This window comes from Hemitrygon akajei, chromosome 3 (genome assembly GCF_048418815.1).
Source record: "Hemitrygon akajei chromosome 3, sHemAka1.3, whole genome shotgun sequence".
NCBI classification, from domain to species: Eukaryota; Metazoa; Chordata; class Chondrichthyes; order Myliobatiformes; family Dasyatidae; genus Hemitrygon; species Hemitrygon akajei.
In genome coordinates this window covers 29,446,061-29,471,207 of record NC_133126.1, presented here as the reverse complement: position 1 = coordinate 29,471,207, position 25,147 = coordinate 29,446,061, and the positions used below count along the sequence as shown (strand labels likewise).

The 25,147-nt window shown below is 42.7% G+C and overlaps 1 protein-coding gene across 3 annotated transcripts in view; it reads left to right on the top strand.

The window, feature by feature from the left end:
• The window catches only part of brf1b (BRF1 general transcription factor IIIB subunit b), a 445,784-nt gene that overhangs the window by 268,967 nt on the left and 151,670 nt on the right, over positions 1–25,147 (top strand). For all 3 annotated transcript variants that reach the window (XM_073039442.1, XM_073039443.1, XM_073039444.1), the window contains 4 exons: positions 5,583–5,676; positions 19,680–19,806; positions 21,908–21,947; positions 22,697–22,789. In XM_073039442.1, the coding sequence (XP_072895543.1) occupies positions 5,583–5,676; positions 19,680–19,806; positions 21,908–21,947; positions 22,697–22,789 (354 nt within the window). The remainder of the gene's footprint in view (positions 1–5,582; positions 5,677–19,679; positions 19,807–21,907; positions 21,948–22,696; positions 22,790–25,147) is intronic.

Here is a 25,147-nt window from a genome sequence, read left to right as displayed (position 1 = left end):
TTGAACAGTACATCACAGCTCTTGAACAATCCCCAAATGAGTTCAAGAATGTAGAGCATTAGCTCCGTATCCCTCTATGTCTTAATTACTTAAGTACCTGTCCAAATGCCTCTTAAAATGCCTCCAATTGTACCTGATTCTACCATCTCCTCTGGCAGCACGCTATGAGAATTGCCAGTAGATAGAGTAGCACTGATGTTGTATGACCCTCTTTCCTTCATCAGTCATATTGCAGCTGTATTCATCGTTGATTGGGCCATATTCGGAGTATTGTGTGCAGTTATGATCACCCCTTTAAAGGAAAGATGTGGAGAGGGTGAAGAACCTCATTTTCAGTATTTTTTTAATTTGCAAAGTTTGCCTTTTGCAATTTGGTTGTTTGGCAGTCTTTGTATATGTACAATTTTTCATAAATTCTATTGTATTTCATATTTTTCCTGTAAATGCCTGCAAAAAATGAATCTCGAGGTAGTATATGATAACATATATATATTTTGATAATAAATTTGACTTTAGCATTGAGGTTCACCAGGATGATGCCTGGATTAGAGAGAATTACCACAAGGAACAGCTGGACAAACTTGGATTGTTTTCTCTGGAGAGTCAGAGGCTGAGAGGCAATTTGACAAGTTATAAGAGGCATAATTAGAGTAGATCGAGTCCTTTTTCCAGGGTGGAAGTGTGAAACAATAGAGGCCATACCTTTAAGGTGAGGAGGGTGAGAGTTTAAAAGGGATTTACATGGCAAGTTATTATTTACACAGAGAGTGATAGGTACGTGAAATACACTGTACTGGAAGCAGACATGATCACGATGTTTAAGAGGCATTTAGACATGAACAGGCTGAGATGGTGGAATAGGGATCATATGCAGGCAGATAGGATTGGTGTAGATTGGCATCGTGGTCAGTACAGACATGATAGAAACATAGAAAATAGGTACAGGAGTAGGCCATTCGGCCCTTCGAGCCTGAACTGCCATTCAGTATGATCATGGCTGATCATCCAACTCAGAACCCTGTTCTCTCCATACCCCCTGATCCCTTTAGCCACAAGGGCCATATCTAACTCCCTCTTAAATACAGCCAATGAACCGGCCTCAACTGTTTCCTGTGGCAGAGAATTCCACAGATTCACCACTCTCTGTGATGGGCTGAATGGCCTGTTCTTGTGCCATACTGTTCTGTGTTGTATAGCAGAGAAGCAGAGTATGAAGTATATTCCTGACAGGAAGCAGGCTGGTGGAACATACAGGAATGTGCTTATTTTAGTTTTCTACCACCTGCAACAAATCTCAAGTAGATACCAAATGATGAAAACGCTCGGCAGTCAGAGAGGGCAGATCAGAGTTAGTCTTTCAGGCCATTGAATACATCAGGGCAATTCCGATCGATGAAACTATATTGACCGAAGCATTGATTATTTTTCTTCACGGTCATTGTATGATCTACAGACAGGTTCTGAATTATCTGTCAAAGGTGTGACTGGATAGAGAAAATGAGGCAAGGATGAGGCAAAGATAGACAAGGGAGATAAGGGAGACGAATAAAGTGGCATTAGTATTGGTTTATTATTGTCACATGTATCAAGATACAGCAAAAAGCTTGTCTTGCATTCCGTTCATACGGATCAAATCATTACACAGTGCACTGAGGCAGAACAAGGGCAAACAACAACAGAATGTAGGATAAAGTCTAACAATTAGAGAAAGTGCAGACCTGGTAGACAGTAAGGTGCAGTGTGACCGATTCTTAATAGTATTGGTTTAATATTGTCACATGTACCAAAGGACAGTGTAAAACCTGTTCTGCATATTGTTCATACAGATCATTATCCAGTGCGTTGAGCTACAATAAGATAAAACGATAACAATGCAGTAAAAGCTACTGAAAAGGTGCAGAACAGGTAAATGACAGTGCAAGATCATAACGAGGTAGGTAGTGAGGCAGCAGACTTGAGGGAATTTTCCATTTCAGGGTGAGAACAGGAAATGCTAGTGATACAATTGATAATGGACGAACAAAAGAGGAAGGAGACTGGACCCAAACACCATTGTAGCAATGATGGTCATGTAGCTGCACTGATATACAAGGTTGCACAGTTGTGTAGTGGTTATCCTATTGCTTTACAGCACCAGCAAGCAATCATCGATCAAGGTTCGATTCCTGCTGCTGTCTCTAAGGAGTTTGTGTGACCATGTGGGTTTCCTCCCACATTCCAAAGATGTACAGTTAGGTAGTAAGTTGTGGGCATGTTATGTTGATACTGGAAATGTGGCATCATTTGTGGACTGTCCAGAACATCCTTGCTGATTTGATTTGATGCAAATGATTCATTTTATTCTAGGTTTCAATGCTTCAATCTACATATGACGAATAAAGTTAATATTTAATTAAAGCTCCCTCTCTACCTCAGGATGTCTGACAGTGCTTTTGAGTAATGAAGTCACTGTTGTATTGTCCAATACATGGCAGACAAAATTTGGAGAAAAGTTCGTGTGGCTAATGGACTGGTTAATTTGTTCAGTTGCTATTGACAGAGGGCTGGATATTGGCATGCAGTAATATGCCTGCTTTCTCTCTGAAATGGTTCCTTGCCATCTTTTCCTATAATTTGAAGAACACATGGGGCCTCAGACGAAGATAGGACCGCAGGCAGTACTGCACGGGGAATGTCAGGCTTGATTTTTAGAGTGTTAAAGTCCCTGTAGTGTGTCTTAAACCTATAGTCTTTCAGCTCAAGAAGTGAGAATGCTGGCCAGTAAGCCATGGCTGACACAACGGCTGTCTGTCCATCCTCAGTCCCTCACTGTGAGTGGAACACGCTGTAGGGGTGGTTAGAGGTTCTGCATGCTTGTGACACTGCTTATTTTTAGATTATTATTGTGGCTGCTGTTCAAAGGTTGCACAGGCAAACAGTACTGCCTGGATGGATGCCACTGCTTCACAGTGATTACCTAGAATCTGCTTGCTGTCAGCAGTGGAGCCAGGAAATATGTGTGTCATTTTTGCTTTGTTTAGCATGCATTTGAGAGCCCAGGAGATGTGGTCAAACCAAGTGAGCAAACCTGAAAAGTGTGCAGTGATCCGCAACATGTTAGCTTAGCAGTGGTGTGAGTCCTGGTGTTCGAGATCCTGTGGGTCGTCCATCCTTTATCTTCAATGTGAGAAATAACTCTTTATTAGCAAACACGAGGAAATCTGCAGATGCTGGAAATTCAAACAACACACACAAAATGCTGGTAGAACACAGCAGGCCAGGCAGCATCTATAGGGAGACCCTTCGTCAGGGTCTCGGCCCGAAACGTCGACAGCGCTTCTTCCTATCGATGCTGCCTGGCCTGCTGTGTTCTACCAGCATTTTGTGTGTGTTGTTCTTTATTAGCAAGTAAAGTTCATCCCTAATCTATAATACAGAAGCTGCCAGCAGTTTCATCATTTAGCCGCTCTTCTGATCATTCCTTCATACATGTAAGGGCAAATATACACTCTGGATTAGATACCCAACGCCAATGCATGCTCCTACTCCGTTCCCAGTTAAAACAGACATTATTCCATTCTAAAGATTAAAGATTTAAAGACATCCACACACAAGATTCTGCAGATGCTGGAAATCCAGGATAACGCACACACGCACAATGCTGGAGGAACTCAGCAGGTCAGGCAATCTCTATGGAAAGGAATAAAGAGTCGATGTTGCAGACTGAGGCCCTTGATGAGGACTGGAGGTGGGGGGGGGGTGCGAAGCCAGATAAGAAGGTGGGGGAAAGGGAAGAAGTATAAGCCGGAAGGTCTAAGATTAGTTTTATATCATAACATACAGTGCAATGCATTGTTTGTATCAAGGACCAACACAGTCCAAGTGAAGAACTGTTGGGGGCCAAATGTCACCAGGCTTCTGGCACCAACATGGCGTGCTCATAAGGTTGCTCACCTGTACATCTTTGGAATGTGGGAGGAAAACAGAGCACCCAGTTATGGGGAGAACATACACGCTCCTTACAGAAAGTGGCAGGAATTTAGAATCAGAATCAGCTTTAATATCATCAGCATATGTTGTGAACTTTGTTGTCTTTGCATTTGTCAATAATAATAGAGGGAAAAAAACTGTGAATTACAGTATATTAAATAGATAAATAAAGTAGGTAGTGCAAAAACAGAAATTTAAAAAAGTAGTGAGGTAGTGTTCATGGGTTCAATGCCCATTCAGAAATCGGATTAGAATTAGTCTTTCTAATGTGGTAGAACTCTTACAAAACTCTTTCAATACTTTGTGTATGCAATATAGGATGAAGATATTTTCCCCCAGAAACCAAGCTTGTTTCCATGTCCATCCTATCCTGCTGTAGGGTTTCGACCTGAAACATCGACAGATTCTTTCCTGCCACAGACGCTGCTTCACCCGCTGAGTTCCTCCAGCAGGTTATTTGATGCTTCCATACAGCTGTTTGACTAGCAGTGTCTGGTGTACACAACTATAGTGATGGTGTTTGACTGGGTCTGAACGTTGCTTCATTTTCATAGTCATCAGGGCCAGCATTTATGGCCCAAGCCTTTCCTGAGATGCTGCCCTGCCTGGTATCGTATGCAGACTAGGACTAGCTTTATCCACCACGTACATCGAAGCATACAGTGAAATGCGTTGGTTGCGTCAACGACTAACCCAGTCTGAGGATGTGCTGGGGGCAGCCTGCAAGTGTTGCCATGCTTCCGGCACCAACATAGCATTCCCGCAGCTCACTGACCCAGACCTGTACAGCTTTAGAATGTGGGAGGAACCGGAGCACCCAGAGGAAACCCACGTGGTCATGGAGAGAATGTACAAACTCCTTACAGTCAGTAGCGGGAATTATACCCTGATTGCTGGTGTCGTAAGGTGTTACGCTAGCCTCTATGCAACTGTGCTGCCCTGTGTAATCACTGTGCAATTTTGCAGCAGCATTACAGGCACAATAGTATGTGTCTGTGATGCTGCTTTAAGTGAGCTTTTTATTGCACCCATGCGTATGACAATAAACTCAATTTTCCACACTAAAGAAAGGGATAGTTGCCTTGGAGTCAGGGCGGAAACAACCCACTGGATTAATTTCTGGACTGATGAGATTGAGGATGAGTAAGAGGAAGAGGACTAAGATGGCCCATATCCTAATAAAATGAGAGGTGATCTCACAGATAAACAAAGCTCTGCGAAGGACTGGCAGGGTTGATGCTGACACGCTGAAACCAAAGAGTATAGTCTCAGGATTAATGGTCAATTATTTTGATCTGAGATAAGGAGGTTTCTCTATATAAAAGGTTATGATTCCTTGGAATTCTTTACCTCAGAGAGCTATGCACAGCCACTTATTCAAAATATCAAGTCTAAAGATTAATGGATTTTGGACTAGGGGAATTGGGAATTGGCAGGAAAGTGGATGAAGTATAGGCTATTGAAAGTAAACAACCAAGTCACCTGCTTCTGCTTTTCCTTAGGTCTTAGGTATTTGTGGCTGTTTTCTGTGTCTGTATACATCTGTCATCTTGATGGTGTGTTGTCTTGCCTCGTTTCTTTGGGGAATGAGTTCTGATGTTATTTTTTTCCAGCTCTCCTCGTTGCTGCCAGAATGCACGATTTCCGAAGGACAGTAAAGGAGGTCATTCGTGTGGTCAAAGTCTGCGAATCGACACTCAGGAAAAGGTGAATGCAAATGCCAGATTTGTTTCTTCCTGTTGCTGCTGACTCTGTCTGGAGAGTATATTTCAGCATCTGATAGCTTATTCAATCCCCTGTTTTTTGCTGGCCCAATGTCTACTGTACATACGCACACGAGCGTGCAGCACATACACAGACACGCAGCCGCGCACACAGACAGAGACACATACAAACGCACATTTTCAGGCATATAAATGCATATGCCCCCAGACAGATACATGCATGCATACATACACAGACACATATTCAACAAACATGCTCAAATGGACGCCATTGGTAATTGTGCTTGAGTGCTCTCACATTCTGCCTCAGTTTTGGTAAATGGTTTAGAAATGTCACATGTACTGACATACAATGAACAGCTTTTGTTTTGCCTTAACACATACAAAAGCTGGAGGAACTCAGCAGGTCGGGCGGCATCCGTTGAAATGAGCAGTCAACGTTTCAGGCCGAGACCCTCATCAGGACTGAAGAGGGAGGGGGCAGAGGCCCTATAAAGAAGGCGGGGGGAGGGTGGAAAGTGCAGGTGAAAACCAATCAGAGGAAAGATTAAGGGGTGGGGGAGGGGATAGGTAGGAGAGTGAAGAAGGAATCTAAGGGGAAAGCACTATGGGTAGTAGAAGAAGGCAGAATCATGAGAGAGGTGATAGGCAGCTAGAAGTGGAGGCAGAGTGAAAGTGGGATGGGGGAAGGAAGAGGGAGGGAATTACCGGAAGTTGGAGAATTCGATGTTCATACCAGGGGGCTGGAGACTACCCAGACGGTATATGAGGTGTTGCTCCTCCAACCTGAGTTTGGCCTCATCATGGCAGTAGAGGAGGCCATGTATGGACATATCAATATTTGTTTTGCATGCCACCCAGGCAGATCATACCACACATAATTGTACTGGGGTAGTGAAAAGAAAACTGAATATAGAATTGCAGTGCAGCTAGACAAAGAAAGGGAAAGGGCCTTAGCAACATAGATTGGGAGATCAACAGTTTATCTTGCAGCATATGAGAGGTCCATTCAAGGGTCTGATAACAGTGGGGTAGAAGCTGTCAGTGACATGTACTCTCAAGCTTTTGTAACTTATGCCTGACAGGAGCAAGGAGAAGAGAGAGAGACTGGGGTGAAAGAGGTCCTCTATTAAATCGGTAGCTTTCCCAAGACAGCAGAAGGTGTGGATGGAATGGTGCGGAGGCTGGTTTACCTGTTGGATTGAGCTGTGCTCACAACCCTCTGCAGGGCAGTTTCTGTACCAAACTGTGATGCGTTTGGTTTGGATGCTTTCTGTGGTACATCAGTATAAAATTACTCAGAATCATTGAGTGTCTTGCGTGGAAACAATGGCATGGTTTATACTGGTTGGGTAATTCGAAGCAACTCTGCGTGTATCACCCTCCTCAGGCAATGTGGGGGCAGTGTAAATTGGTTTATCATTCCACATGTACCGAGGTACAGTGAGAAGCTTGTCTTGTATACCGTCCATACAGAATCAATTCATTACAACAGTTCTTTGAAGTAGTACAAGTTCAAACAATCACAGAGTGCAGAATAAAGTGTTTCAGTTCAGTGCAGGTAGACTGTAAGGTGAAAACAACCCATAGTCTTATGCCAAGCTTGAGGCCATGTACTGCCAAGCTTGAAGACAGTTTCTATCCCACTATTAGCAGACTGTTGAAAGGATTTTATACACTAAAAGATGGATTCCTGATCTCCCGATCTACGAAATCCTTGCACTTTGTTTGTCTTCTGCTCTACGTTTTCTCTGTAACTGTGACACTATGTCATTGTTCTGTTTTTATTGCCTCAATATACTTACGTCTGTCTGGATGGCACACAAAGGCATTTGCTGTACTTCAGCACATCAGACAAAGAACGATAGACTTATGTCTCTTTATGTACTCAAGAGTGATATATTTTTTAAATTTCAGATCAGTAAATTGGTTTATTATTCTTTCATGTACCAGCGTACAGTGAAAAACTTGTCTTGCATGTCACCCATACAGATTAATTCATTACAGCAGTGCGTTGAGGTAATACAAGGTAAAACAATAATAGAATGCAGTATAAAGTGTTATAGTTACAGAGAAAGTGCAATGCAGGGAGGCAACAAGATGAACACAACGAGGTAGATTGTGAGGTCAAGTGTCCATTGAGTGGCATTGTGGGCATGCTACCTTGGCACCGGAATGTGTGGTGACACTCACAGGCTGCTCCCAGCACATCATTAGGTTCTGTTGGTTGTTAACACAAATTACACATTTCACTTATGTTTTGATATACATGTGATAAGTAAATTAATCTGAATCTGAATTATCTTATTGTACTAGGAAACTGTTCAATAGTCTTCTAACAGCAGGGTAGAAGCTGTCCTTGAACCTGGTGGTATGTGTTTTCAGGCTTTTGTGTCTACTGCCCACTGGGAGAAAAGAGAGAATACTGGAGCAGGTTAAATTCTTTTACATTGAGAATGTTTCCAAGAATGGAAAAGCCTACAAAAAGTAGTGGGTTCAGCCAGCCCATTGCAGGAAAAACTCTCTCCACCTCTGAGCACATCTACATGGAGCTCTGCCATAAGAAAGCAACATCTATCATCAAGGACCCCCCCCCCCCCCCCCCCAATTCCCCACCATCCAGGCCTTGCTCTCTTCTCACTGCTGCCATTGGGAAGCAGGTACAGGAGCCTTAGGTCCCACACAACCAGGTTCAGGAATAGTTATTACCCTACACCCATCAGGGTCTTGAACTAGCATGGATAACTTTGCTCACTTCAACTCTGAACTGTCTCCACAACCCATGGACTCACTTTCAAAGACTCTACAATACATGTTCTCAATATTATTTATTTATTACTCATTATTATTATTATTTGTATTTGCACTGTTTGTCTTCTTATGCACATTTGTTGTTTGTTGGTCTTTGTGTATAATTTTTCATTGATTCCATTGTATTTCTTACTAGTGTGAATGCCCTCAAGAAAATTGAATGGTGACATATACATACTTCGATAATAAATTAGAATTTTGCAAGTGTGCTGAGAATCGTTTCAGTTCAGTGGCCATGAAAGTGGTAACTATGTTGTCCATTGCGGTAAACAGACAGATTAGAAAGGTCATCATGACCTTGTGTGGGTGGTTGGTTGGAAATTAATCCAGTTTCCTTGAGTCTGATCATTAAACAGTGACAACTCTTGAACCTGTCTACTTGGAGAGGTGGGACCCATGTATGATTCATTCCCAGGCAACTAAACAGATGACACTTACTCTCTTGGCTCACCTTTGGGTGTGGAGCTGGATGGTCCGTGAGCTTGCACGAACATGCCATGAAAGGTCAGCACCTGTCTCTCACGCACACACACAGATATTTCACCATTAGAACCTGGTCACCACAGATCTGTATTGTATTTGACTTCCTGCTTAATTTTCTTCCTTTACATGACATATATAAGTATTTTAATGTAGATCAAAGCAAATTTGACATCCTTGCCATTGATTTTTTTTAAAGATAAAGATTTAAAGATATTCCCCCACCCACTTTACTTTTCCCTTCACCTGGTCTCTTGTAGGATCTGCCAGCTTGAACTCCTTCCCCACCCCCACCTGTTCCCTTCCATTCCTGTTTTGATGAAGGATCCCAAAACGTTGACAATTTATTCCCCTCCATAGATACTGCCTGACTTACTAAGTTCCTCCAGGATTTTGTGTGCGTTACTCTAAAGATTGGCTTTATTATTTGTCACATGTGCATCAGTGAAATGCGTCAGTCTGAGGATGTGCTGGGGCAGTCTACAAGTGTTGCATGCTTCCAGTGCCAACATAGTATGTCCACAACTTACTAACTCTAACTTGTACATCTTTGGAATGTGGGAGGAAACTGGAGTACTGGAAGAAACCCACACGGTCATGGGGAGAATATACAAACTCCTTTCAGACAGTCCTGATCAATGATCAGCCCGTGAGTGGAAAGTATTCTTAGAGATAGTATTTATAATTATCTGGATAGACAGGATCTGATTAGGAGTAGCCAGCATGGATTTGTGCGTGGAAGGTCATGTTTGACAAACCTTATTGAATTTTTTGAAGAAGTTACGAGGAATATTGACGAGGGTAAGGCCGTGGATGTAGTCTATATGGACTTCAGCAAGGCCTTTGACAAAGTTCCACATGGAAGGTTAGTTAAGAAGGTTCAGTCGTTAGGTATTAATGCTGGAGTAATAACATGGATTCAACAGTGGCTAGATGGGAGATGCCAGAGAGTAGTGGTGGATAATTGTTTATCGGGATGGAGGCCGGTGACTAGCGGGGTGCCTCAGGGATCTGTTTTGGGCCTAATGTTGTTTGTAATATACATAAATGATCTGGATGATGGGGTGGTAAATTGGATTAGTAAGTATGCCGATGATACTAAGGTAGGAGGTGTTGTGGATAATGAGGTGGGTTTTCAAAGCTTGCAGGGAGATTTATGCCGGTTAGAAGAATGGGCTGAACGTTGGCAGATGGAGTTTAATGCTGAGAAGTGTGAGGTTCTATATTTTGGCAGGAATAATCCAAATAGAACATACAGGGTAAATGGTAGGGCATTGAGGAATGCAGTGGAACAGAGAGATCTAGGAATAACAGTGCATACATAGTTCCCTGAAGGTGGAGTCTCATGTAGATAGGGTGGTGAAGAAGGCTTTTGGAACGCTGGCCTTTATAAATCAGAGCATTGAGTACAGAAGTTGGGATGTAATGTTAAAATTGTACAAGGCATTGGTAAGGCCAAATTTGGAATATTGTGTACAGTTCTGGTCACCGAATTATAGGAAAGATATCAATAAATTAGAGACAGTGCAGAGACGATTTACTAGGATGTTACCTGGGTTTCAGCACTTAAGTTACAGAGAAAGGTTGAACAAGTTAGGTCTCTATTCATTGGAGCGTAGAAGGTTGAGGGGGGATTTGATCGAGGTATTTAAAATTTTGAGAGGGATAGATAGAGTTGACGTGAATAGGCTGTTTCCATTGAGAGTAGGGGAGATTCAAACGAGAGGACATGATTTGAGAGTTAGGGGGCAAAAGTTTAAGGGAAACAGAAGGGGGTATTTCTTTACTCAGAGAGTGATAGCTATGTGGAATGAGCTTCCTGTAGAAGTAGTAGAGGCCAGTTCAGTTGTGTCATTTAAGGTAAAATTGGATAGGTATATGGACAGGAAAGGAGTGGAGGGTTATGGGCTGAGTGCGGGTAGGTGGGACTAGGTGAGATTAAGAGTTCGGCACGGACTAGGAGGGCCGAGATGGCCTGTTTCCGTGCTGTGATTGTTATATGGTTATATGATTGCTGGCACTGTAAATGTTGTGTTAACTGCTACACTATTGTGTCATCTCATTTGGATGTTGCAGAAGGTGTTGAAGTCCATAGTAGATTCATAGAGCCCTACAGCACAGAAACAGGACCTTTGGCCCATCTAGTCCAAACCGAAGTTTATATTCTGCCTATCGAACGGCGTTTGGATCATGGCCCTCTGTACTCCAAGACATAAAATTAATCAAAAGTAAAACATAGAGCTGGGAATAATGTGTCTACTTTGTTCTTACTTTAGTGAGGCGCACACTTATGATGTGGTAGCGTACTGACATAAGCCATTCATGTACTTTTACATATAACTTGTAATGAATTATGTAAACAACAAAGAATGCTTAATCAAATAATATATTTACAATATTACTTAAATATTACTGAAATATTAAATACAAACACTCCTCCCTGCTTGGCTAGATAACTCCAACTCAATATAGAATGCATCTCAACTAAAGATTTAATTGCTGTGGAGGATTTCTTACTCTTGTGGGATAATGTTTTTCCTGACCTCTGGGAGGGGGGAAATCACTCTGCTTGGCAGGTGAGACTTGTGGCTGTGAAACATTCTGGGGTTCTGGGACCTTACCTGTGGTTGTTGTAGGAGTTAACTCTGGGATTGCGTGAAGTGGTTGTGACAGCTCTGAATATCTTTCTTCTCTTAACAATTGACTCTGCTCTCCTCAATTTCTCGATGCGTCATCCCCAGCTGACATCAGACACAATCTCCACTGTGTAGGAGCGTGGTCCAGTCTATCCTTTTGATCACATCTGTAGTCCCTTGCCAGGACTCCAAGACATATGGGGTGGTAAATTGGATTAGTAAGTATGCAGATGATATGAAGATAGGTGGCGTTGTGGATAATGAAGTAGGTTTTCAAAGCTTGCAGAGAGATTTAGGCCAGTTAGAACAGTGGGCTGAAAGATGGCAGATGGAGTTTAATGCTGATAAGTGTGAGGTGCTACATTTTGGTAGGAATAATCAAAATAGGACATACATGGTAAATGGTAGGACATTGAAGAATGCAGTAGAACAGAGTGATCTAGGAATAATGGTGCATAATTCCCTGAAGGTGGAATCTCATGTGGATAGGGTGGTGAAGAAAGCTTTTGGTATGCTGGCTTTTATAAATCAGAGCATTGAGTATAGGAGTTGGGATGTAATGTTAAAATTGTACAAGGCATTGGTAAGGCCAAATTTGGAGTATTGTGTACAGTTCTGGTCACTGAATTATAGGAAAGATGTCAACAAAATAGTGAGAGTACAGAGGAGATTTACTAGAATGTTACCTGGATTTCAGCACCTAAGTTACAGGGAAAGGTTGAACAAGTTAGGTCTTTATTCTTTGGAGCGTAGAAGGTTGAGGGGGGACTTGATAGAGGTATTTAAAATTATGAGGGGGATAGATAGAGTTGACATGGATAGGCTTTTTCCATTGAGAGTAGGGGAGATTCAAACAAGAGGACATGAGTTCAGAGTTAGGAGGCAAAAGTTTAGGGGTAACAGGAGGGGGAATTTCTTTACTCAGAAAGTGGTAGCTGTGTGGAACGAGCTTCCATTAGAAGTGGTAGAGGCAGGTTCAATATTGTTACTTAAAGTAAAATCGGATAGGTATATGGACAGGAAAGGAATGGAGGGTTATGGGCTGAGTGCAGGTCGGTGGGACTAGGTGAGAGTAAGCGTTCGGCACGGACTAGAAGGGCGGAGATGGCCTGTTTCTGTGCTGTAATTGTTATATGGTTATATGGACTGGTTGTCCAGGAATGAAACATCAAACCTCCTTGTTGGAGGAGCCCTCAATTTGTCTCAGCTGTTTGTCCAGCATACTCCTTCTGAGATTGGGTTTGAGGAGATCCAAATATGAGCATAAAGGGATGATCCTGGAACAGCAGAGCAGGTAAGTTGTTGGTTGTGGAGTGTACTGTACTGCAATATGCAAGGAGCAAATTGGCAAGCTTCTGATTCAGTGTCAGTGTAGTGTGTTCTGCTGACATTGCTTGCAGTGTGTTCTTCAGTCTCTGGACAAACTATTCTGCCAAGCCATTTGTAGCTGTGTGGTACAGTGCTGATGCAATACGTCTTATTCCATTCATTTTCAGGAATGATTGAACTTGTTCTGCAACAAACTGGTCCATTATCACTGACAAAGTGTTCTGGAACAGCAGTCCTTGAGAAGGGGCTTCTCAATACATCAACAGTGTGCAAGGCTATAGTGGAGGCTATTGGAAACACTTCTGGCCACTTTGTACTGCATCCACTACCAGCAAAAAATTGATGCCCATGAAAGGTCCAGCAACATCTACATGAATCCTCTGCCAGGGCAATGCAGGTCATTCTGACAGATGGAGAGGCACTGACCTTGACATCTTCTGAACATGTTGGCATCCCAGTGTATGTGATCTGCTTATCTATCCTAGGCCACCAGACAACACTCTAGCCAACGCTTTACATTTTGACCGCGCTCTAGATTATCGTCATGTAGCTCCTCCAGCATTTCAGCTTGGATGGTACAGCAGCTCTCAGTCCCCACATAAGGCAACCACTGTCGAGGGCAGCTTCATCCTGGTGCTGGTTTCTCCTTGGACATTGCAATTTTGTTGACACTCGCTTTCATTCGTGACTGCAACCATCTCTGGCTGCTGATTCCATTGATACAACAGCAATTTCAACTGCTCTTTTAAACACGAGCTGTGCCTCAGTTAGGAGCCTTTTTGAATGTTTTCTTGTAAGACTCCACAGACTTAATGATCTCTCGGTGAATCACTAAGCCCATCATTCAATTGACAATGCTCAGACAATCTCTTCATTTTAGCTATGTACACTGGAATGGACTCCCCTTACTTTTGATTCTGCTTGTGTAACCTAAAGCATTCCACAATCAACAATGGTTCCTCAGAACATAGAACACTACAGCACAGTACAGGCCCTTCGGCCTACAATGTTGGGCCGACCTTTTAACTTACTCTGATATGAATCCAACTCCTCCCTCCCACATAGCTCTAATTTTTCTTTCATTTATGTGCCTATCTAAGAGTCTCTTAAATATTCCTAATGCATCCGCCTCTACCACTAGCCTTGGCAGCACATTCCACACACTCACCACTCTCTGTATTAAAAAAAAACACTTCTGATGTTCCTCCATAATTTCCTCCAGTCACCTTAGAATTATGCCCTTCATATTGGCCATTTCCTCCCTGGGAAAAAGGTGCCACCTGCCTTCTCTATCTGTGTGTCTGATCATCTTATACACCTCTATTAAGTCACTTCTCATCCTCCATCTCTCTAAAGAGAACAGCCCCAGCTCAATCAATTGTTCCTCATAAGACATGCTCTCTAATCCTTGTGGGCTATTCTTAAAGCTTTGCAGCACTAGTCAATATTTTTCTTTTAAGTAGTCTCCAGTATATTTAGGAAATCCTTTTTATCTTCTGTTCATATAAGGGAGGGCTTATGAAGTGTGCCATTTTTAATAGGCCCCTATGGAAAACCTCAGCTGCTTAAAACTTGTCAAATATACATGAGGCGGAAGAATTTGTGTTTGATCGCAGTTCCCCTTCTGACAACATGATGCATTGCCTTTTAATACCGATGCATTTTATGACTTGTTTATTTTCTGCTGGGCTCAGCTTGTCTGGCTGTTTGCAGAAGGGGATTAGTAAATTCAGATTTGTTTGTCACATATTCATTGAAACATACAGTGAATTGCGTTGTTTGCGTTAACAGCCAACACACCTAAGGATGCACTGTGGGCACACATTTTGTTGAGCACAGCTGTGGTTTTGGAGTCACGTGTAGGCCAGAATCAGTAAGGGTGGTAGATTTTCTCTCGCTGGGACAGTGGTGAATAGATGGGATTTTACAACCATTCTGTATACTTTGGTTGAAGTCAAGTCAAAGTTGAGTTTATTGTTATACACGCAAGTACGTGTATCCACAGATCCAATGAACAACATACCTGCAGCAGCCTCACAGCCACATAGCATCAGATAAGCAGCATTTGCAGAAAAACCATGAACATATATTGTACAAAACGATACAAAGAAAACAATCATAAAAACATAGAAAACCTACAACACAATATAACATGCCCTTACCTTAGAAATTACCTAGGGTTACCCATAGCCCTCTATTTTTCTGAGCTCCATGTACCTGTCCAGGAGTCTCTTAAAAGATTCTATCCCCATTCCACGCACTCATCACTCTCTACGTAAAAAACTTACCCCTGACACCTCCTCTGTACCTACATCCAAGCACCTTAAAACTGTGCCCTCTCGTGCTAGCCATTACAGCCCTGGGAAAAAGGCTCTGACTATCCACACGATCAATGCCTCTCATCATTTTATATATCTCTATCAGGTCACCTCTCACCCTCCATCGCTCCAATGAAAAAATGCCGAGTCCACACAACCTATTCTCATAAGGCATGCTCCCCAATCCAGGCAACATCCTTGTAAAACTCCTCTGCACCCTTTCTATGGTTTCCACATCCTTCCTGTAGTGAGGTGACCAGAACTGAGCACAGTACTCCAAGTGGGGTCTGACCAGGATCCTATATAGCGGCAACATTACCTCTCGGCTCTGAAGCTCATCCCACGATTGATGAAGGCCAATACACCATACGCCTTGTTAACCACAGAGTCAACCTGCGCTGCAGATTTGAGCGTCCTATGGACTTGGACCCCAAGATCCCTCTGATCCTCCACACTGCCCAGAGTCTTACCATTAATACTATATTCTGCCATCATATTTGACTTACCAAAATGAACCACCTCACACTTATCTGGGTTGAACTCCATCTGCCACTTCTCAGCCCAGTTTTGCATCCTATCAATGTCCCGCTGTATCCTCTGACAGCCCTCCTCACTATCCACAACACCCCCAATTGGAAGAAAAAAGACAGAAAGTATCAGAATCAGGTTTGTTATCAATGTTGTGAAATTTACAATGCAATACATAAAATTGCTATAAATTACAATAAAAATATATAACAAATAAATAAACAGTGCAAAAAAGAGAGCAAAGTAGTGAGCTAGTGCTCCTGTGATCATGGTCAGATCAAGATTCTGATGGTTCCTAAAGTGCTGAGTGTTTGTCTGTCTTCAGGCTCCTGTATCTCCTCCCTGATGGTAATAATGAGAAGAGAACATGCTGAGAGTGCTTCATGATGGATGCTGCCTTTTTGAAGCATCACCTTCTGAAGATGTGTTTGCTGGCGCAGAGTTTTGTGCCCATGATGGTGCTGGCTGAGTCTACAAACTTCTGTGGCCTCTTTTGATCCTGTGCATTGGCGTCTCCTCGTCCTGTTCTTGCTGAGAAACAATTCACTGATGTTGCCTCCAAAAGTGTTTAGACCTGGATTATATCTCGGTCTAGCTGGTGAACACGTCACGCGTGCAGGGATCGTAGAATAGTGAGTAGGATTTAGAAGTGGTCACTTGGGGATTGCTTGCAATCTTTCACATTCCAAAGCATTTCAAGAGCCAATAATGTACTTTTAGAGCACTTTTGCATCACTATCAAAAGGGGCATTCACAACCCTGAAAAAGTGATAGTGGACACTGTACTTGGAGTCCCCGTGGCAGTGTTCAGTCAGTCTTCATTGAGGGGCTAGCAGTGAAAAGGGTGAATAGCTTCATGTTCCTGGGCTTCAGCATCTCAGAGGATGTATCCTGAGCTCAACACTTAGATGCATTCATGTCAAAGGAACACCAGTGGCTCTACTTCTTGAGGAGTTTGAGGAAATTTGGTATGTCACCAACAACTTACAAATTTCTGCAGAAGTGTGATTGAGATCATTCTGACCGGTTGCATCACTGTCTGCTGTGGGGGGTTGTGGGGCAATGTTCAAGAATGCTGGAGGCTGCAGAGTGTAGTCTTAGCCAACCTCATCATAGACACAATCCTCCGCACCACCAAGAATCACTTCAAGAGGCAGCGCCACAAGAAGGCAACACCATTATTAAGGACCCTTACCATCCCAGATAATGCCCTCTTCTCATTTCTACCATCAGGAAGGAGGTACAGACACACGTTCATTGTTTTAGAAGCATCTTCTTCACTCCACAGAGAATTTTCCAAACGGCCCATGAATCCAAGAACACCACCTCATTATTTCTCTTTTAGCACTATTAATTTATTTTGGTAATTATAGTAATTTTATGTCTTTGCACTGCACTGCTGCTGCAAAACAACAAAAAGAATAACGAGGAAATGTTCATGGGTTCATGAACTGTTCAGAAATCTGGTTGCAGAGCGAAAGGATCTGTTTCTAAATCATTGAGTGCAGGTCTTCAGGCTCCTGTACCTCCTCCTGGATAGTAGTAGAGAGTAAAGGACATATACTGTATGTCAGTGGTAATAAATTTGCTTCTGATTCATCTCTCGTTCTAAGTTATGTCAGACAGCACTTAAATTACCTCAGTACAGGGCTGGACTGGGTTAAGGTGACATGTCTCTGTCTGAGAACTACTTGTACCTCTCTGAAAACTTTCTGACCTCTGTTAGTGATGACCCTGTTCCATTTACAGGTCGTAAATAACATTTTAACTGTAATCAAAATGCTTATGGTGATACTTGATAATGTTCTGTGGTTGAAAGTCTCCAGTGTAACTGCTACACTACCTGTCTATTTCCATAAGACATAGGAGCAGAATTAGGACATTCATCCCACTGAATCTGCTCCGCTATTCTATCATGGGTGATTTATTATCCCTCTCTATCCCATTCTCCTGCCTTCTCCCCATTACCTTTGACACCCTTACTAATCAAGAACCTATCAACCTCCACTTTAAATATACAAGACTTGCCTCCATGGACGTCTGTGGCATTAAATTCCACAGACTCACCACCCTTGGGCTAAAGAAATTCCCCATCATCTTTGTTCTAAAGGGACAACCTTGTATTCTGAGGCTGTGCCCTCTGGTCAAAGACTCCCCCATTATTGGAAAAGTCCACTGTATCTAGGTCTTTCAATATTTGACAGGTTTCAGTGAGATCCCCCCTCATCCTTTGAAAGCCCAGAAACTTAGTTAGGCACATGATTGAAAGAAAGTGGAGAGCTATGTACCAGGGAAGGGTTACATTGATCTTAGAGTATGCTAAAGGGTCAGCACAATATTGTGGGCCAAAGGGCCTGTATTATGCTGCGGTGTCCTATGCAATATCTCAATGAACTGTTGTAAAGAAACGATGCATATGTTTGGCGAAACAAGATATTCACTATACCTCAATGCGTTTGACAATTTACCAATTTACCAGAAGACAATTCTCTTCATAAAAGGAGGTAAATATTTCAAGCTGAAGGATGAAGAATTAAGAGTGTGGTACTGGGACCACAAGCCAATGTGTGTCTCATGTTACTGCCTGAAGTCAAACACATTGCCAAGGTTGGTCCTCACTACTTTCCCAGTTGCTGACAAGTACTGTCCACATCTTGTTACAATGAAGAATGTCAAGATAACTGAAATAAAAGTGCTCATCACCCACAATTTCTGATTATAAAACACTAAGTATGTTTCTTGGCAGAGCTTATTGCTCAAGCTTGAATAGGTGAGACATGACTAGGGGATTGTTTTTCTAGTCCTGCGTCAGTAGGACAGTGTTGTCCTTGTGCTTGTTGGTACGTGCTTTAAGGTTCTGTATCACCTGCTCACTAGGAGAGGGGAATGTCCGCCGTAGGACAGTTCTTTGTTTATATTGGCTGCTTTACCGAGGTAATTTGGTAAACTGATTTACTATTGTTACATGTACTGAGGTACAAGGAAAAGCTTATCTTGCATATTATTTATACAGATCAAATCATTACATGGAGGTAGAAGGTAAAATAGTAACAGAACGCAGAATAAGTGTAAAAGCCACAGAGAAAATGCAGTGTGTCTAAACTAAAGGATGCAAGATCATACTGGGGTAAATTGTGAGGCCAAGAGCCCATCTTATCAGTCCGTTCAAGAGTCTGGTAATGGTGGGATGGGAGCTGTCCTTGATCCTTCTGGCACGTGGTTTGAGGGTTTTGTATCTTCTGCCTCATGACAAAGAGATGGGATGGGGTGAACAGAACGATAGGGAGATGGGGTGAGAGGGAGGGAAAGGAGAAGTGTGGTTCAGTTACAGTCATGGAGCGATTGAGATTAAGATAAAGATGAGCTTTATTTGTCATATGTACATTGAAGTATACTGTGAAATGCCTTGTTTGCATCAACAGCTAACACAATCTGAGGATGTACTGGGCCACAGGGGTTTCCATGCTTCCAGCGGCATCATAGCATGCCCTCAAATTACTAACCCTTACTAACCTGTACTACTTTGAGATTCAGGAAGAAACTGGAGCACCCAGAAGAAACTAAACTTACAAACTCCTTACAGACAGCGGTGGGAATTAAACTGCGATCAGTGGCGCTGTAAAGCATTATGCCTCCCAACCTCTTCACTTTCATCTCATTTAGTAGACTAACCGAGCTGTTTAGCAGGTTTACTTCTGCAGTGGCATGGAGTTTCGGGTGGTCATTTGTGTGATTGAGTAGGGTTCTTTTGGGGAAAGTCCATGATTGTGTGAATTGGGATGTCCCAATAATTCACGTTCCTTGAAGAATGTACATTTTTATACGATGCTTTCAGTTGTGAATCCCTTTGATAAGTAGCTGGCCTCCTTTGACCTCTATTCCAGGCTGAATGAGTTCGAGGAGACGCCGACCAGTCAGTTAACGATTGATGAGTTTATGAAGATTGACCTGGAGCAGGAGTGTGACCCACCTTCATTCACAGCCGGAAAGAGGAAGGTTAGGCTGCAGCAGGTAAGTCTAAACATGACAGGAAGACTCGAAACATGTATCGTGTACAGTTCTAGCATAACCTTCCTGCTTTATAAACACAAGAGATTCAGCAGATGCTAGAAATCCGTAACAACATACCAAAATGCTGGCAGAACTCAGTAGGTCATGTAGCATCAGTGGAGGGGAATAAACTATCAACTTTTCGAGTCCCAGGACCCTGCATCAGTTCTGGAAAGGAAGGGGAAAGAAGCCAAAATTCTGTATTCTGTATTTCTGTAGCTTGGAAATACAGAAAATATCCCACTTCACTGAAACCGTTCCTGTCGTTTCATTACCCTTCTGTTTCTTATCTCTCTTCACCTGATTATGCAGTGAGTGTTAGATTCGGCCTTTTTTAAAAGGAATATGCTAATCCGGAACCTGTTTAATTGTGGAAACTGGGGCTATGTATGGGGAACTAGTACAGAAGAAGCATGGGGCAGATCAGCAGGTTAAAAGGGTGGCACAGCATCGTGGGCTGTCCTGTGCTGTAATATTCTACGTTCTATGAAGTTACCCACAAGCAGAGGAAATAATACCAAGATGGACTTCAGAGGTGGTGGTGGTGTGAGAGTGGAGGGAATGGGGCAATTATCTGAAGAGGAAAGGTTAAGCCATTGGAGCCTGAATTCTCTTTCTTTTAGAAGAATGAAAGATCCAAGGTTATGCCATGGGTAGCCCGCAAGTCTCACCATACTTCCTGTGCCAACACCGCATACCCACAACTCACTCACCCTAACCCATACATCTTTGGAATGTGGGAGGAAACGGGATCACCCGGAGGAAATCCACACTGGCATGGGGCAATTTGTAAGAAAACAAAACAAAGAAAAAGCAAAAAAAAACAAAGAAGTCATGATTGTCCTAACATAGAAACTAGCTCAGACTAGACAAAAAAATCAAGACATTTCAGTGATAACAATTAACCTATGACATCACCAGATTCAATGCCATGACCCCTGCGGCAGGAGAATGAAGAAACTTCTAGAAAAATACAGAAGCAGCTTCTAGAAAACTGACTGAAAAATTACACGTATATTATGATTATATAAAAATGCAAGCAATCATAGGAAAGGTTAAACTGCAAGAAAAATAACAATTTTCACTTTAATTCAACATATTTCAATGGTTCAATTTAATATCGAAGAATGTGTACAGTATACAGCCTGAAATTCTTACTCTTTGCAGATATCCACGAAACATAAAAAACCCAAAGAATGAATGACGGAAAACATTAGAACCCCAAAGCCTCCACTCACCCTTCATCCCACTTGCTCCAGCAAAAGCATCAATCTCCCCACCACCCACCATGCAAGCAATAGCAAGCCCCCCCCCAGAAACGATGATCTAGAGTCCATCAAAAGCTGCTGTCCATCCCAACACTAAGACATCTCAGACAAGCACTCTCTCTCCTGCAAAAGATGAGAGGGAAACCGACAGCTCGCTGTTGTCTTTCCTTCAAACATTGTGAAGTTTCTCAAAGCTAAGAGCTCATGCTTGAGCATGGTTTCCCAGCTAGCAAAGCTCTTGGCCTGAGCCATAGCCTGTGCGTAGTCTGCTCATCTGCTAGGGGCAGCAGCCCAGGTCTTCCTTCCTCCCACTTTCCATCAATGACAGACTTTCCCACGAATGTCATTAAGCAGAGGGCCTGACAGGAAGCCCTGTCCCTCTACAGCAGGAAGGCAGGTCATTGAACCCACCTCTGCTACCACTGTGTATTGGCCATCAAGATACCCTTGCCGTTGCTCTGGGCATATGCTTTTTCTGCTTTACTTGCAAGTCAGCTTCACTGATGCAATTTACTATAGAATCTGCTTCCTTCCCTGTTAAAGCAACACATCCTAGGTCAGAAACTACTCTCCATCTGCCCTCTTCCTTTGGTTAAAGTTGTACCCTCCAATTCCTGATTCGTTTGCCCTTGGTAATGGTTTCAAGCTATGATCACCCAAAAGTCATTTACCCTTATGAAAGGACCCTCCAAATTAGCCCCATGACTGTTACTGTTAGCTTGCATATTGAAAAAAGTATTTGCAAAAAGTGTTGATCATATAAAAAGTAAATTTATTTTTAAATTCCATTTCAGTTGGAACAAGAACTATCCAAAAAACTGGCAGATATTGAAGGTAACTGAACTCTTCTCTGTTCTCTGTCTTTTTCTCTGACTCTCTCTCACTCTCTCTATCTCTATCACTCTCTCTCTCACTCTCTGTCACACACAGTCTTTTTTTCTCCTCCCTCTACTTGCCTGCCCCACCCTTCTAAGTCAAATTGAATTTTACTGTTCTTCAGCAATGCAGAAAAGTTTGTAAATATTGAACAATACAGGCCCTTCAATCCACCATGCTGTGCAGAATTAAGCTGGTAATTAAATATACGTAACAAAGTTAGTCCCTTCTGCCTGCACGTGACCCATATTGCTTCATGGTCTATCGAAGAGCCCCAGCATATCTGCCTCCACCACCACCTCTGGCAGTGCATTCCAGCATCTGCCACCCTTTGTGTAAGTTATCTTTCCCCATATATCTCCTCTGAATTAACACCCTCTCACTTTAAATGCACGCCCTTTGTATTAGACATTTCAACTCTGCGAACAAGACTGTCTACTCTGTGTGTGCCCCTCATGATCTTATAAACCTCCATCAGATCTCCCCTCAGTCTCCGCTGCTCCAGAGAAAGCAGCCTGAGTTTGTCCAACTTCACCTCACAGCTTGTGCTCTCTAATCCAGGCAGCATCCTGGTGAACCTCTCCTGCACCCTCTCCAAAGCCTGCACAACCGGAACTGAATTCAATACTCCAGATGTGGCCTAACTAGAGTTCTATAATTCTGCAATATAAAACTGATTTCTAAAGTAAAATGTTGACATTTTGCAGGTGAAATAACAAGTTACCAAGATGAGATTGAGACTGAACTGGAAATCATGCGACCAAGATACCGCGGCGTGTATGCAACGTATGCCAAAAGAGGTGTGTATACAACAATCTGTTCTCCTCCTGGAGACGGGTGAGTGCATAGTGTAACTGTACTGTATGTTAATAATATAATAATGTGGTAACTTCTCATGGGCATGGACATGGACGGGTTTGTTTCTTCCAGTTGGGTGCTGTAATTGTTACACGTACATTGAAACATACAGTGAAATGAACTGTTTGCGTCAAAGACCAAAATAACCCCAGTATATCTTGTTGAATGAGGGGAAGGTAGAAGCTGCCCTTGAGCCTGGTGGTATATGTTCTTTTGTATCTTCTGCCCGACAGGAGGTGGGGGGGAGCAGAGCTAATGTTCGGGGTGGGAAGGGTCCTTGAATAAGTTGGCTGCTTTCCCAGGAAGGTGCAGGCAGAGTCATTTGAGGAGAGGCTGGTTTCCACAATGGACTGGCCTGTGTTCAAAACTCTGCAATGTCATGCAGTCATGGGCAATGCAGTTGCTGTACCGAGCTGTGATGGATTCAGTAGGGTACTTCTTGTGGTGCTTCTGTAAAACTTGGGAGGGTCATTGGGACATGCCGATTGGTGGAACAAAACAAAAGTGTTGGACAAAAACAACAGAAAATAGCACAGTACAGGCCTTTCAGCCCATGATGTTGTGCTGACCTTTTAACCTACTCAAAAATCAATCTAACCCTTCCCTCCCACATAACCCTCCATTTTTTTTATCATCCATGTGCTGATCTAAGAGTTGCTTAAATACCACCAATGTATTTGCCTCTACCACTACCCCTGGTGGGTCTCACGCACCCACCACTCTCTGTGTAAAAAAAAAACTACCTTTAACATCCCCTCATACTTTCCTCTAATCACCTTAAAATTATGCCCTGGTACTAGCCATTTCTGCCCTGAGAAAAAGTCTCTTGCTATCCACTCGATCTATGCCTCTTGTCATCTTGTACACTTCAAAGTTCAAAGTAAGTTTATTATCCAAGTATATATATGTCACGATATATTACCCCGAGGATCATTTTCTTGCTGGCAATCACAGTAAGTACAAGAAACACAATAGAATCAGTGAAAGACCAACCCAACAGGATCTACAACCAATGTGCAAAAATAAACAACAAACTTTGCAAATACAAAAAGAATGAGAAAAAGAAGAAATAATAATATTAATAAATAAGCAATAAATATCGAGAACATGAGATGAAAACTGCTTGAAAGTGAGTCCAGTTCAGTGCTGGACACATGAGGTTACCCCTCTGGTTCAAGAGCATGATGGTTGAGGAGTGATAACTGTTTCTCAACCTAGTAGTGTGGGTCCTGAGGCTCCTGTACCTTCTACCTGATGGCAGCAGTGAGAAGAGAGCCTGGCCTGGGTGGTGGTGAGGGTCCCCAGTGATGGATGCTGCTTTCTTGCAACAGTGCTTTGTATAGAAATGCTCAGTGGTAGGGAGGGCTTTAATTGGGATGGGCTGGGTTGTATCAACTATTTTTTGTAGGCTTTTCCATTCAAGAGCTTTGGTGTTTCCATACCAGCCTGTGATGCATCCAGTCAATATACTCTTCACAACACATCCATAGAAGTTTATCAAAGTTTTAGATGACATGCTGAGTTTTCACAAACTTCTAAGGAAGTAGAGGCACTGCTCTGCTCTGTTCGTAATGGCACTTATGTGTTGGGCTCAGGACATATTCTCTGAAATGATAACACTGAGGAATTTAAAGTTGCTAATCCTCTCCACCTTTGATCCCCCAGTGAGGACTGGCTCATGGACATTTGGTTTCCTTCTTCTGAATCAGTAATGATCTTGTTGGTCTTGCTGACATTGAGTGAGGGGTTGTTGTTGTGGCTCCACTCAGTCAGATTTTCAATCTCGCTCCTGATTTTTCACTGTCCTTGATTCAGCCAATGACAGTGGTGTTGATGGCAAATTTAAATATGGCATTGGAGCTGTACTTAGCCTTACAGTCATAAGTATAAAGTGAACAGAGCAGGGGGCTAAGCACACAGCCTTGTAGTGCACCTGTGCTGATGGAAATTGTGAAGATGTTGTAGCCAATCTGAACTAACTGGGGTCTGCAAGTGAGGAAATCGAGGATCCTAGCCTAGGACTTGAAGCTTATTGATTAGTTTTGAGGGGTTGATAGTATTGAATGCTGAGCTGTAGTCAATGAAGAGTATTCTAATGTATGCACCTTCACTGCTCAGAAGTTCCAGGATTGAATGAAGAGCCATTGAAATGGTACCTGCTGTGGACCTGTTGTAAAGGTTAGCAAATTGGAGTGGATCCAAGTTACTTCTTAGACAGGAGTTCATCACCAACCTCTCAAATCACTTCATCACAGTGGATGTAAATACTATGGGACAATAGTTCAGTGCTACCTAAAGTG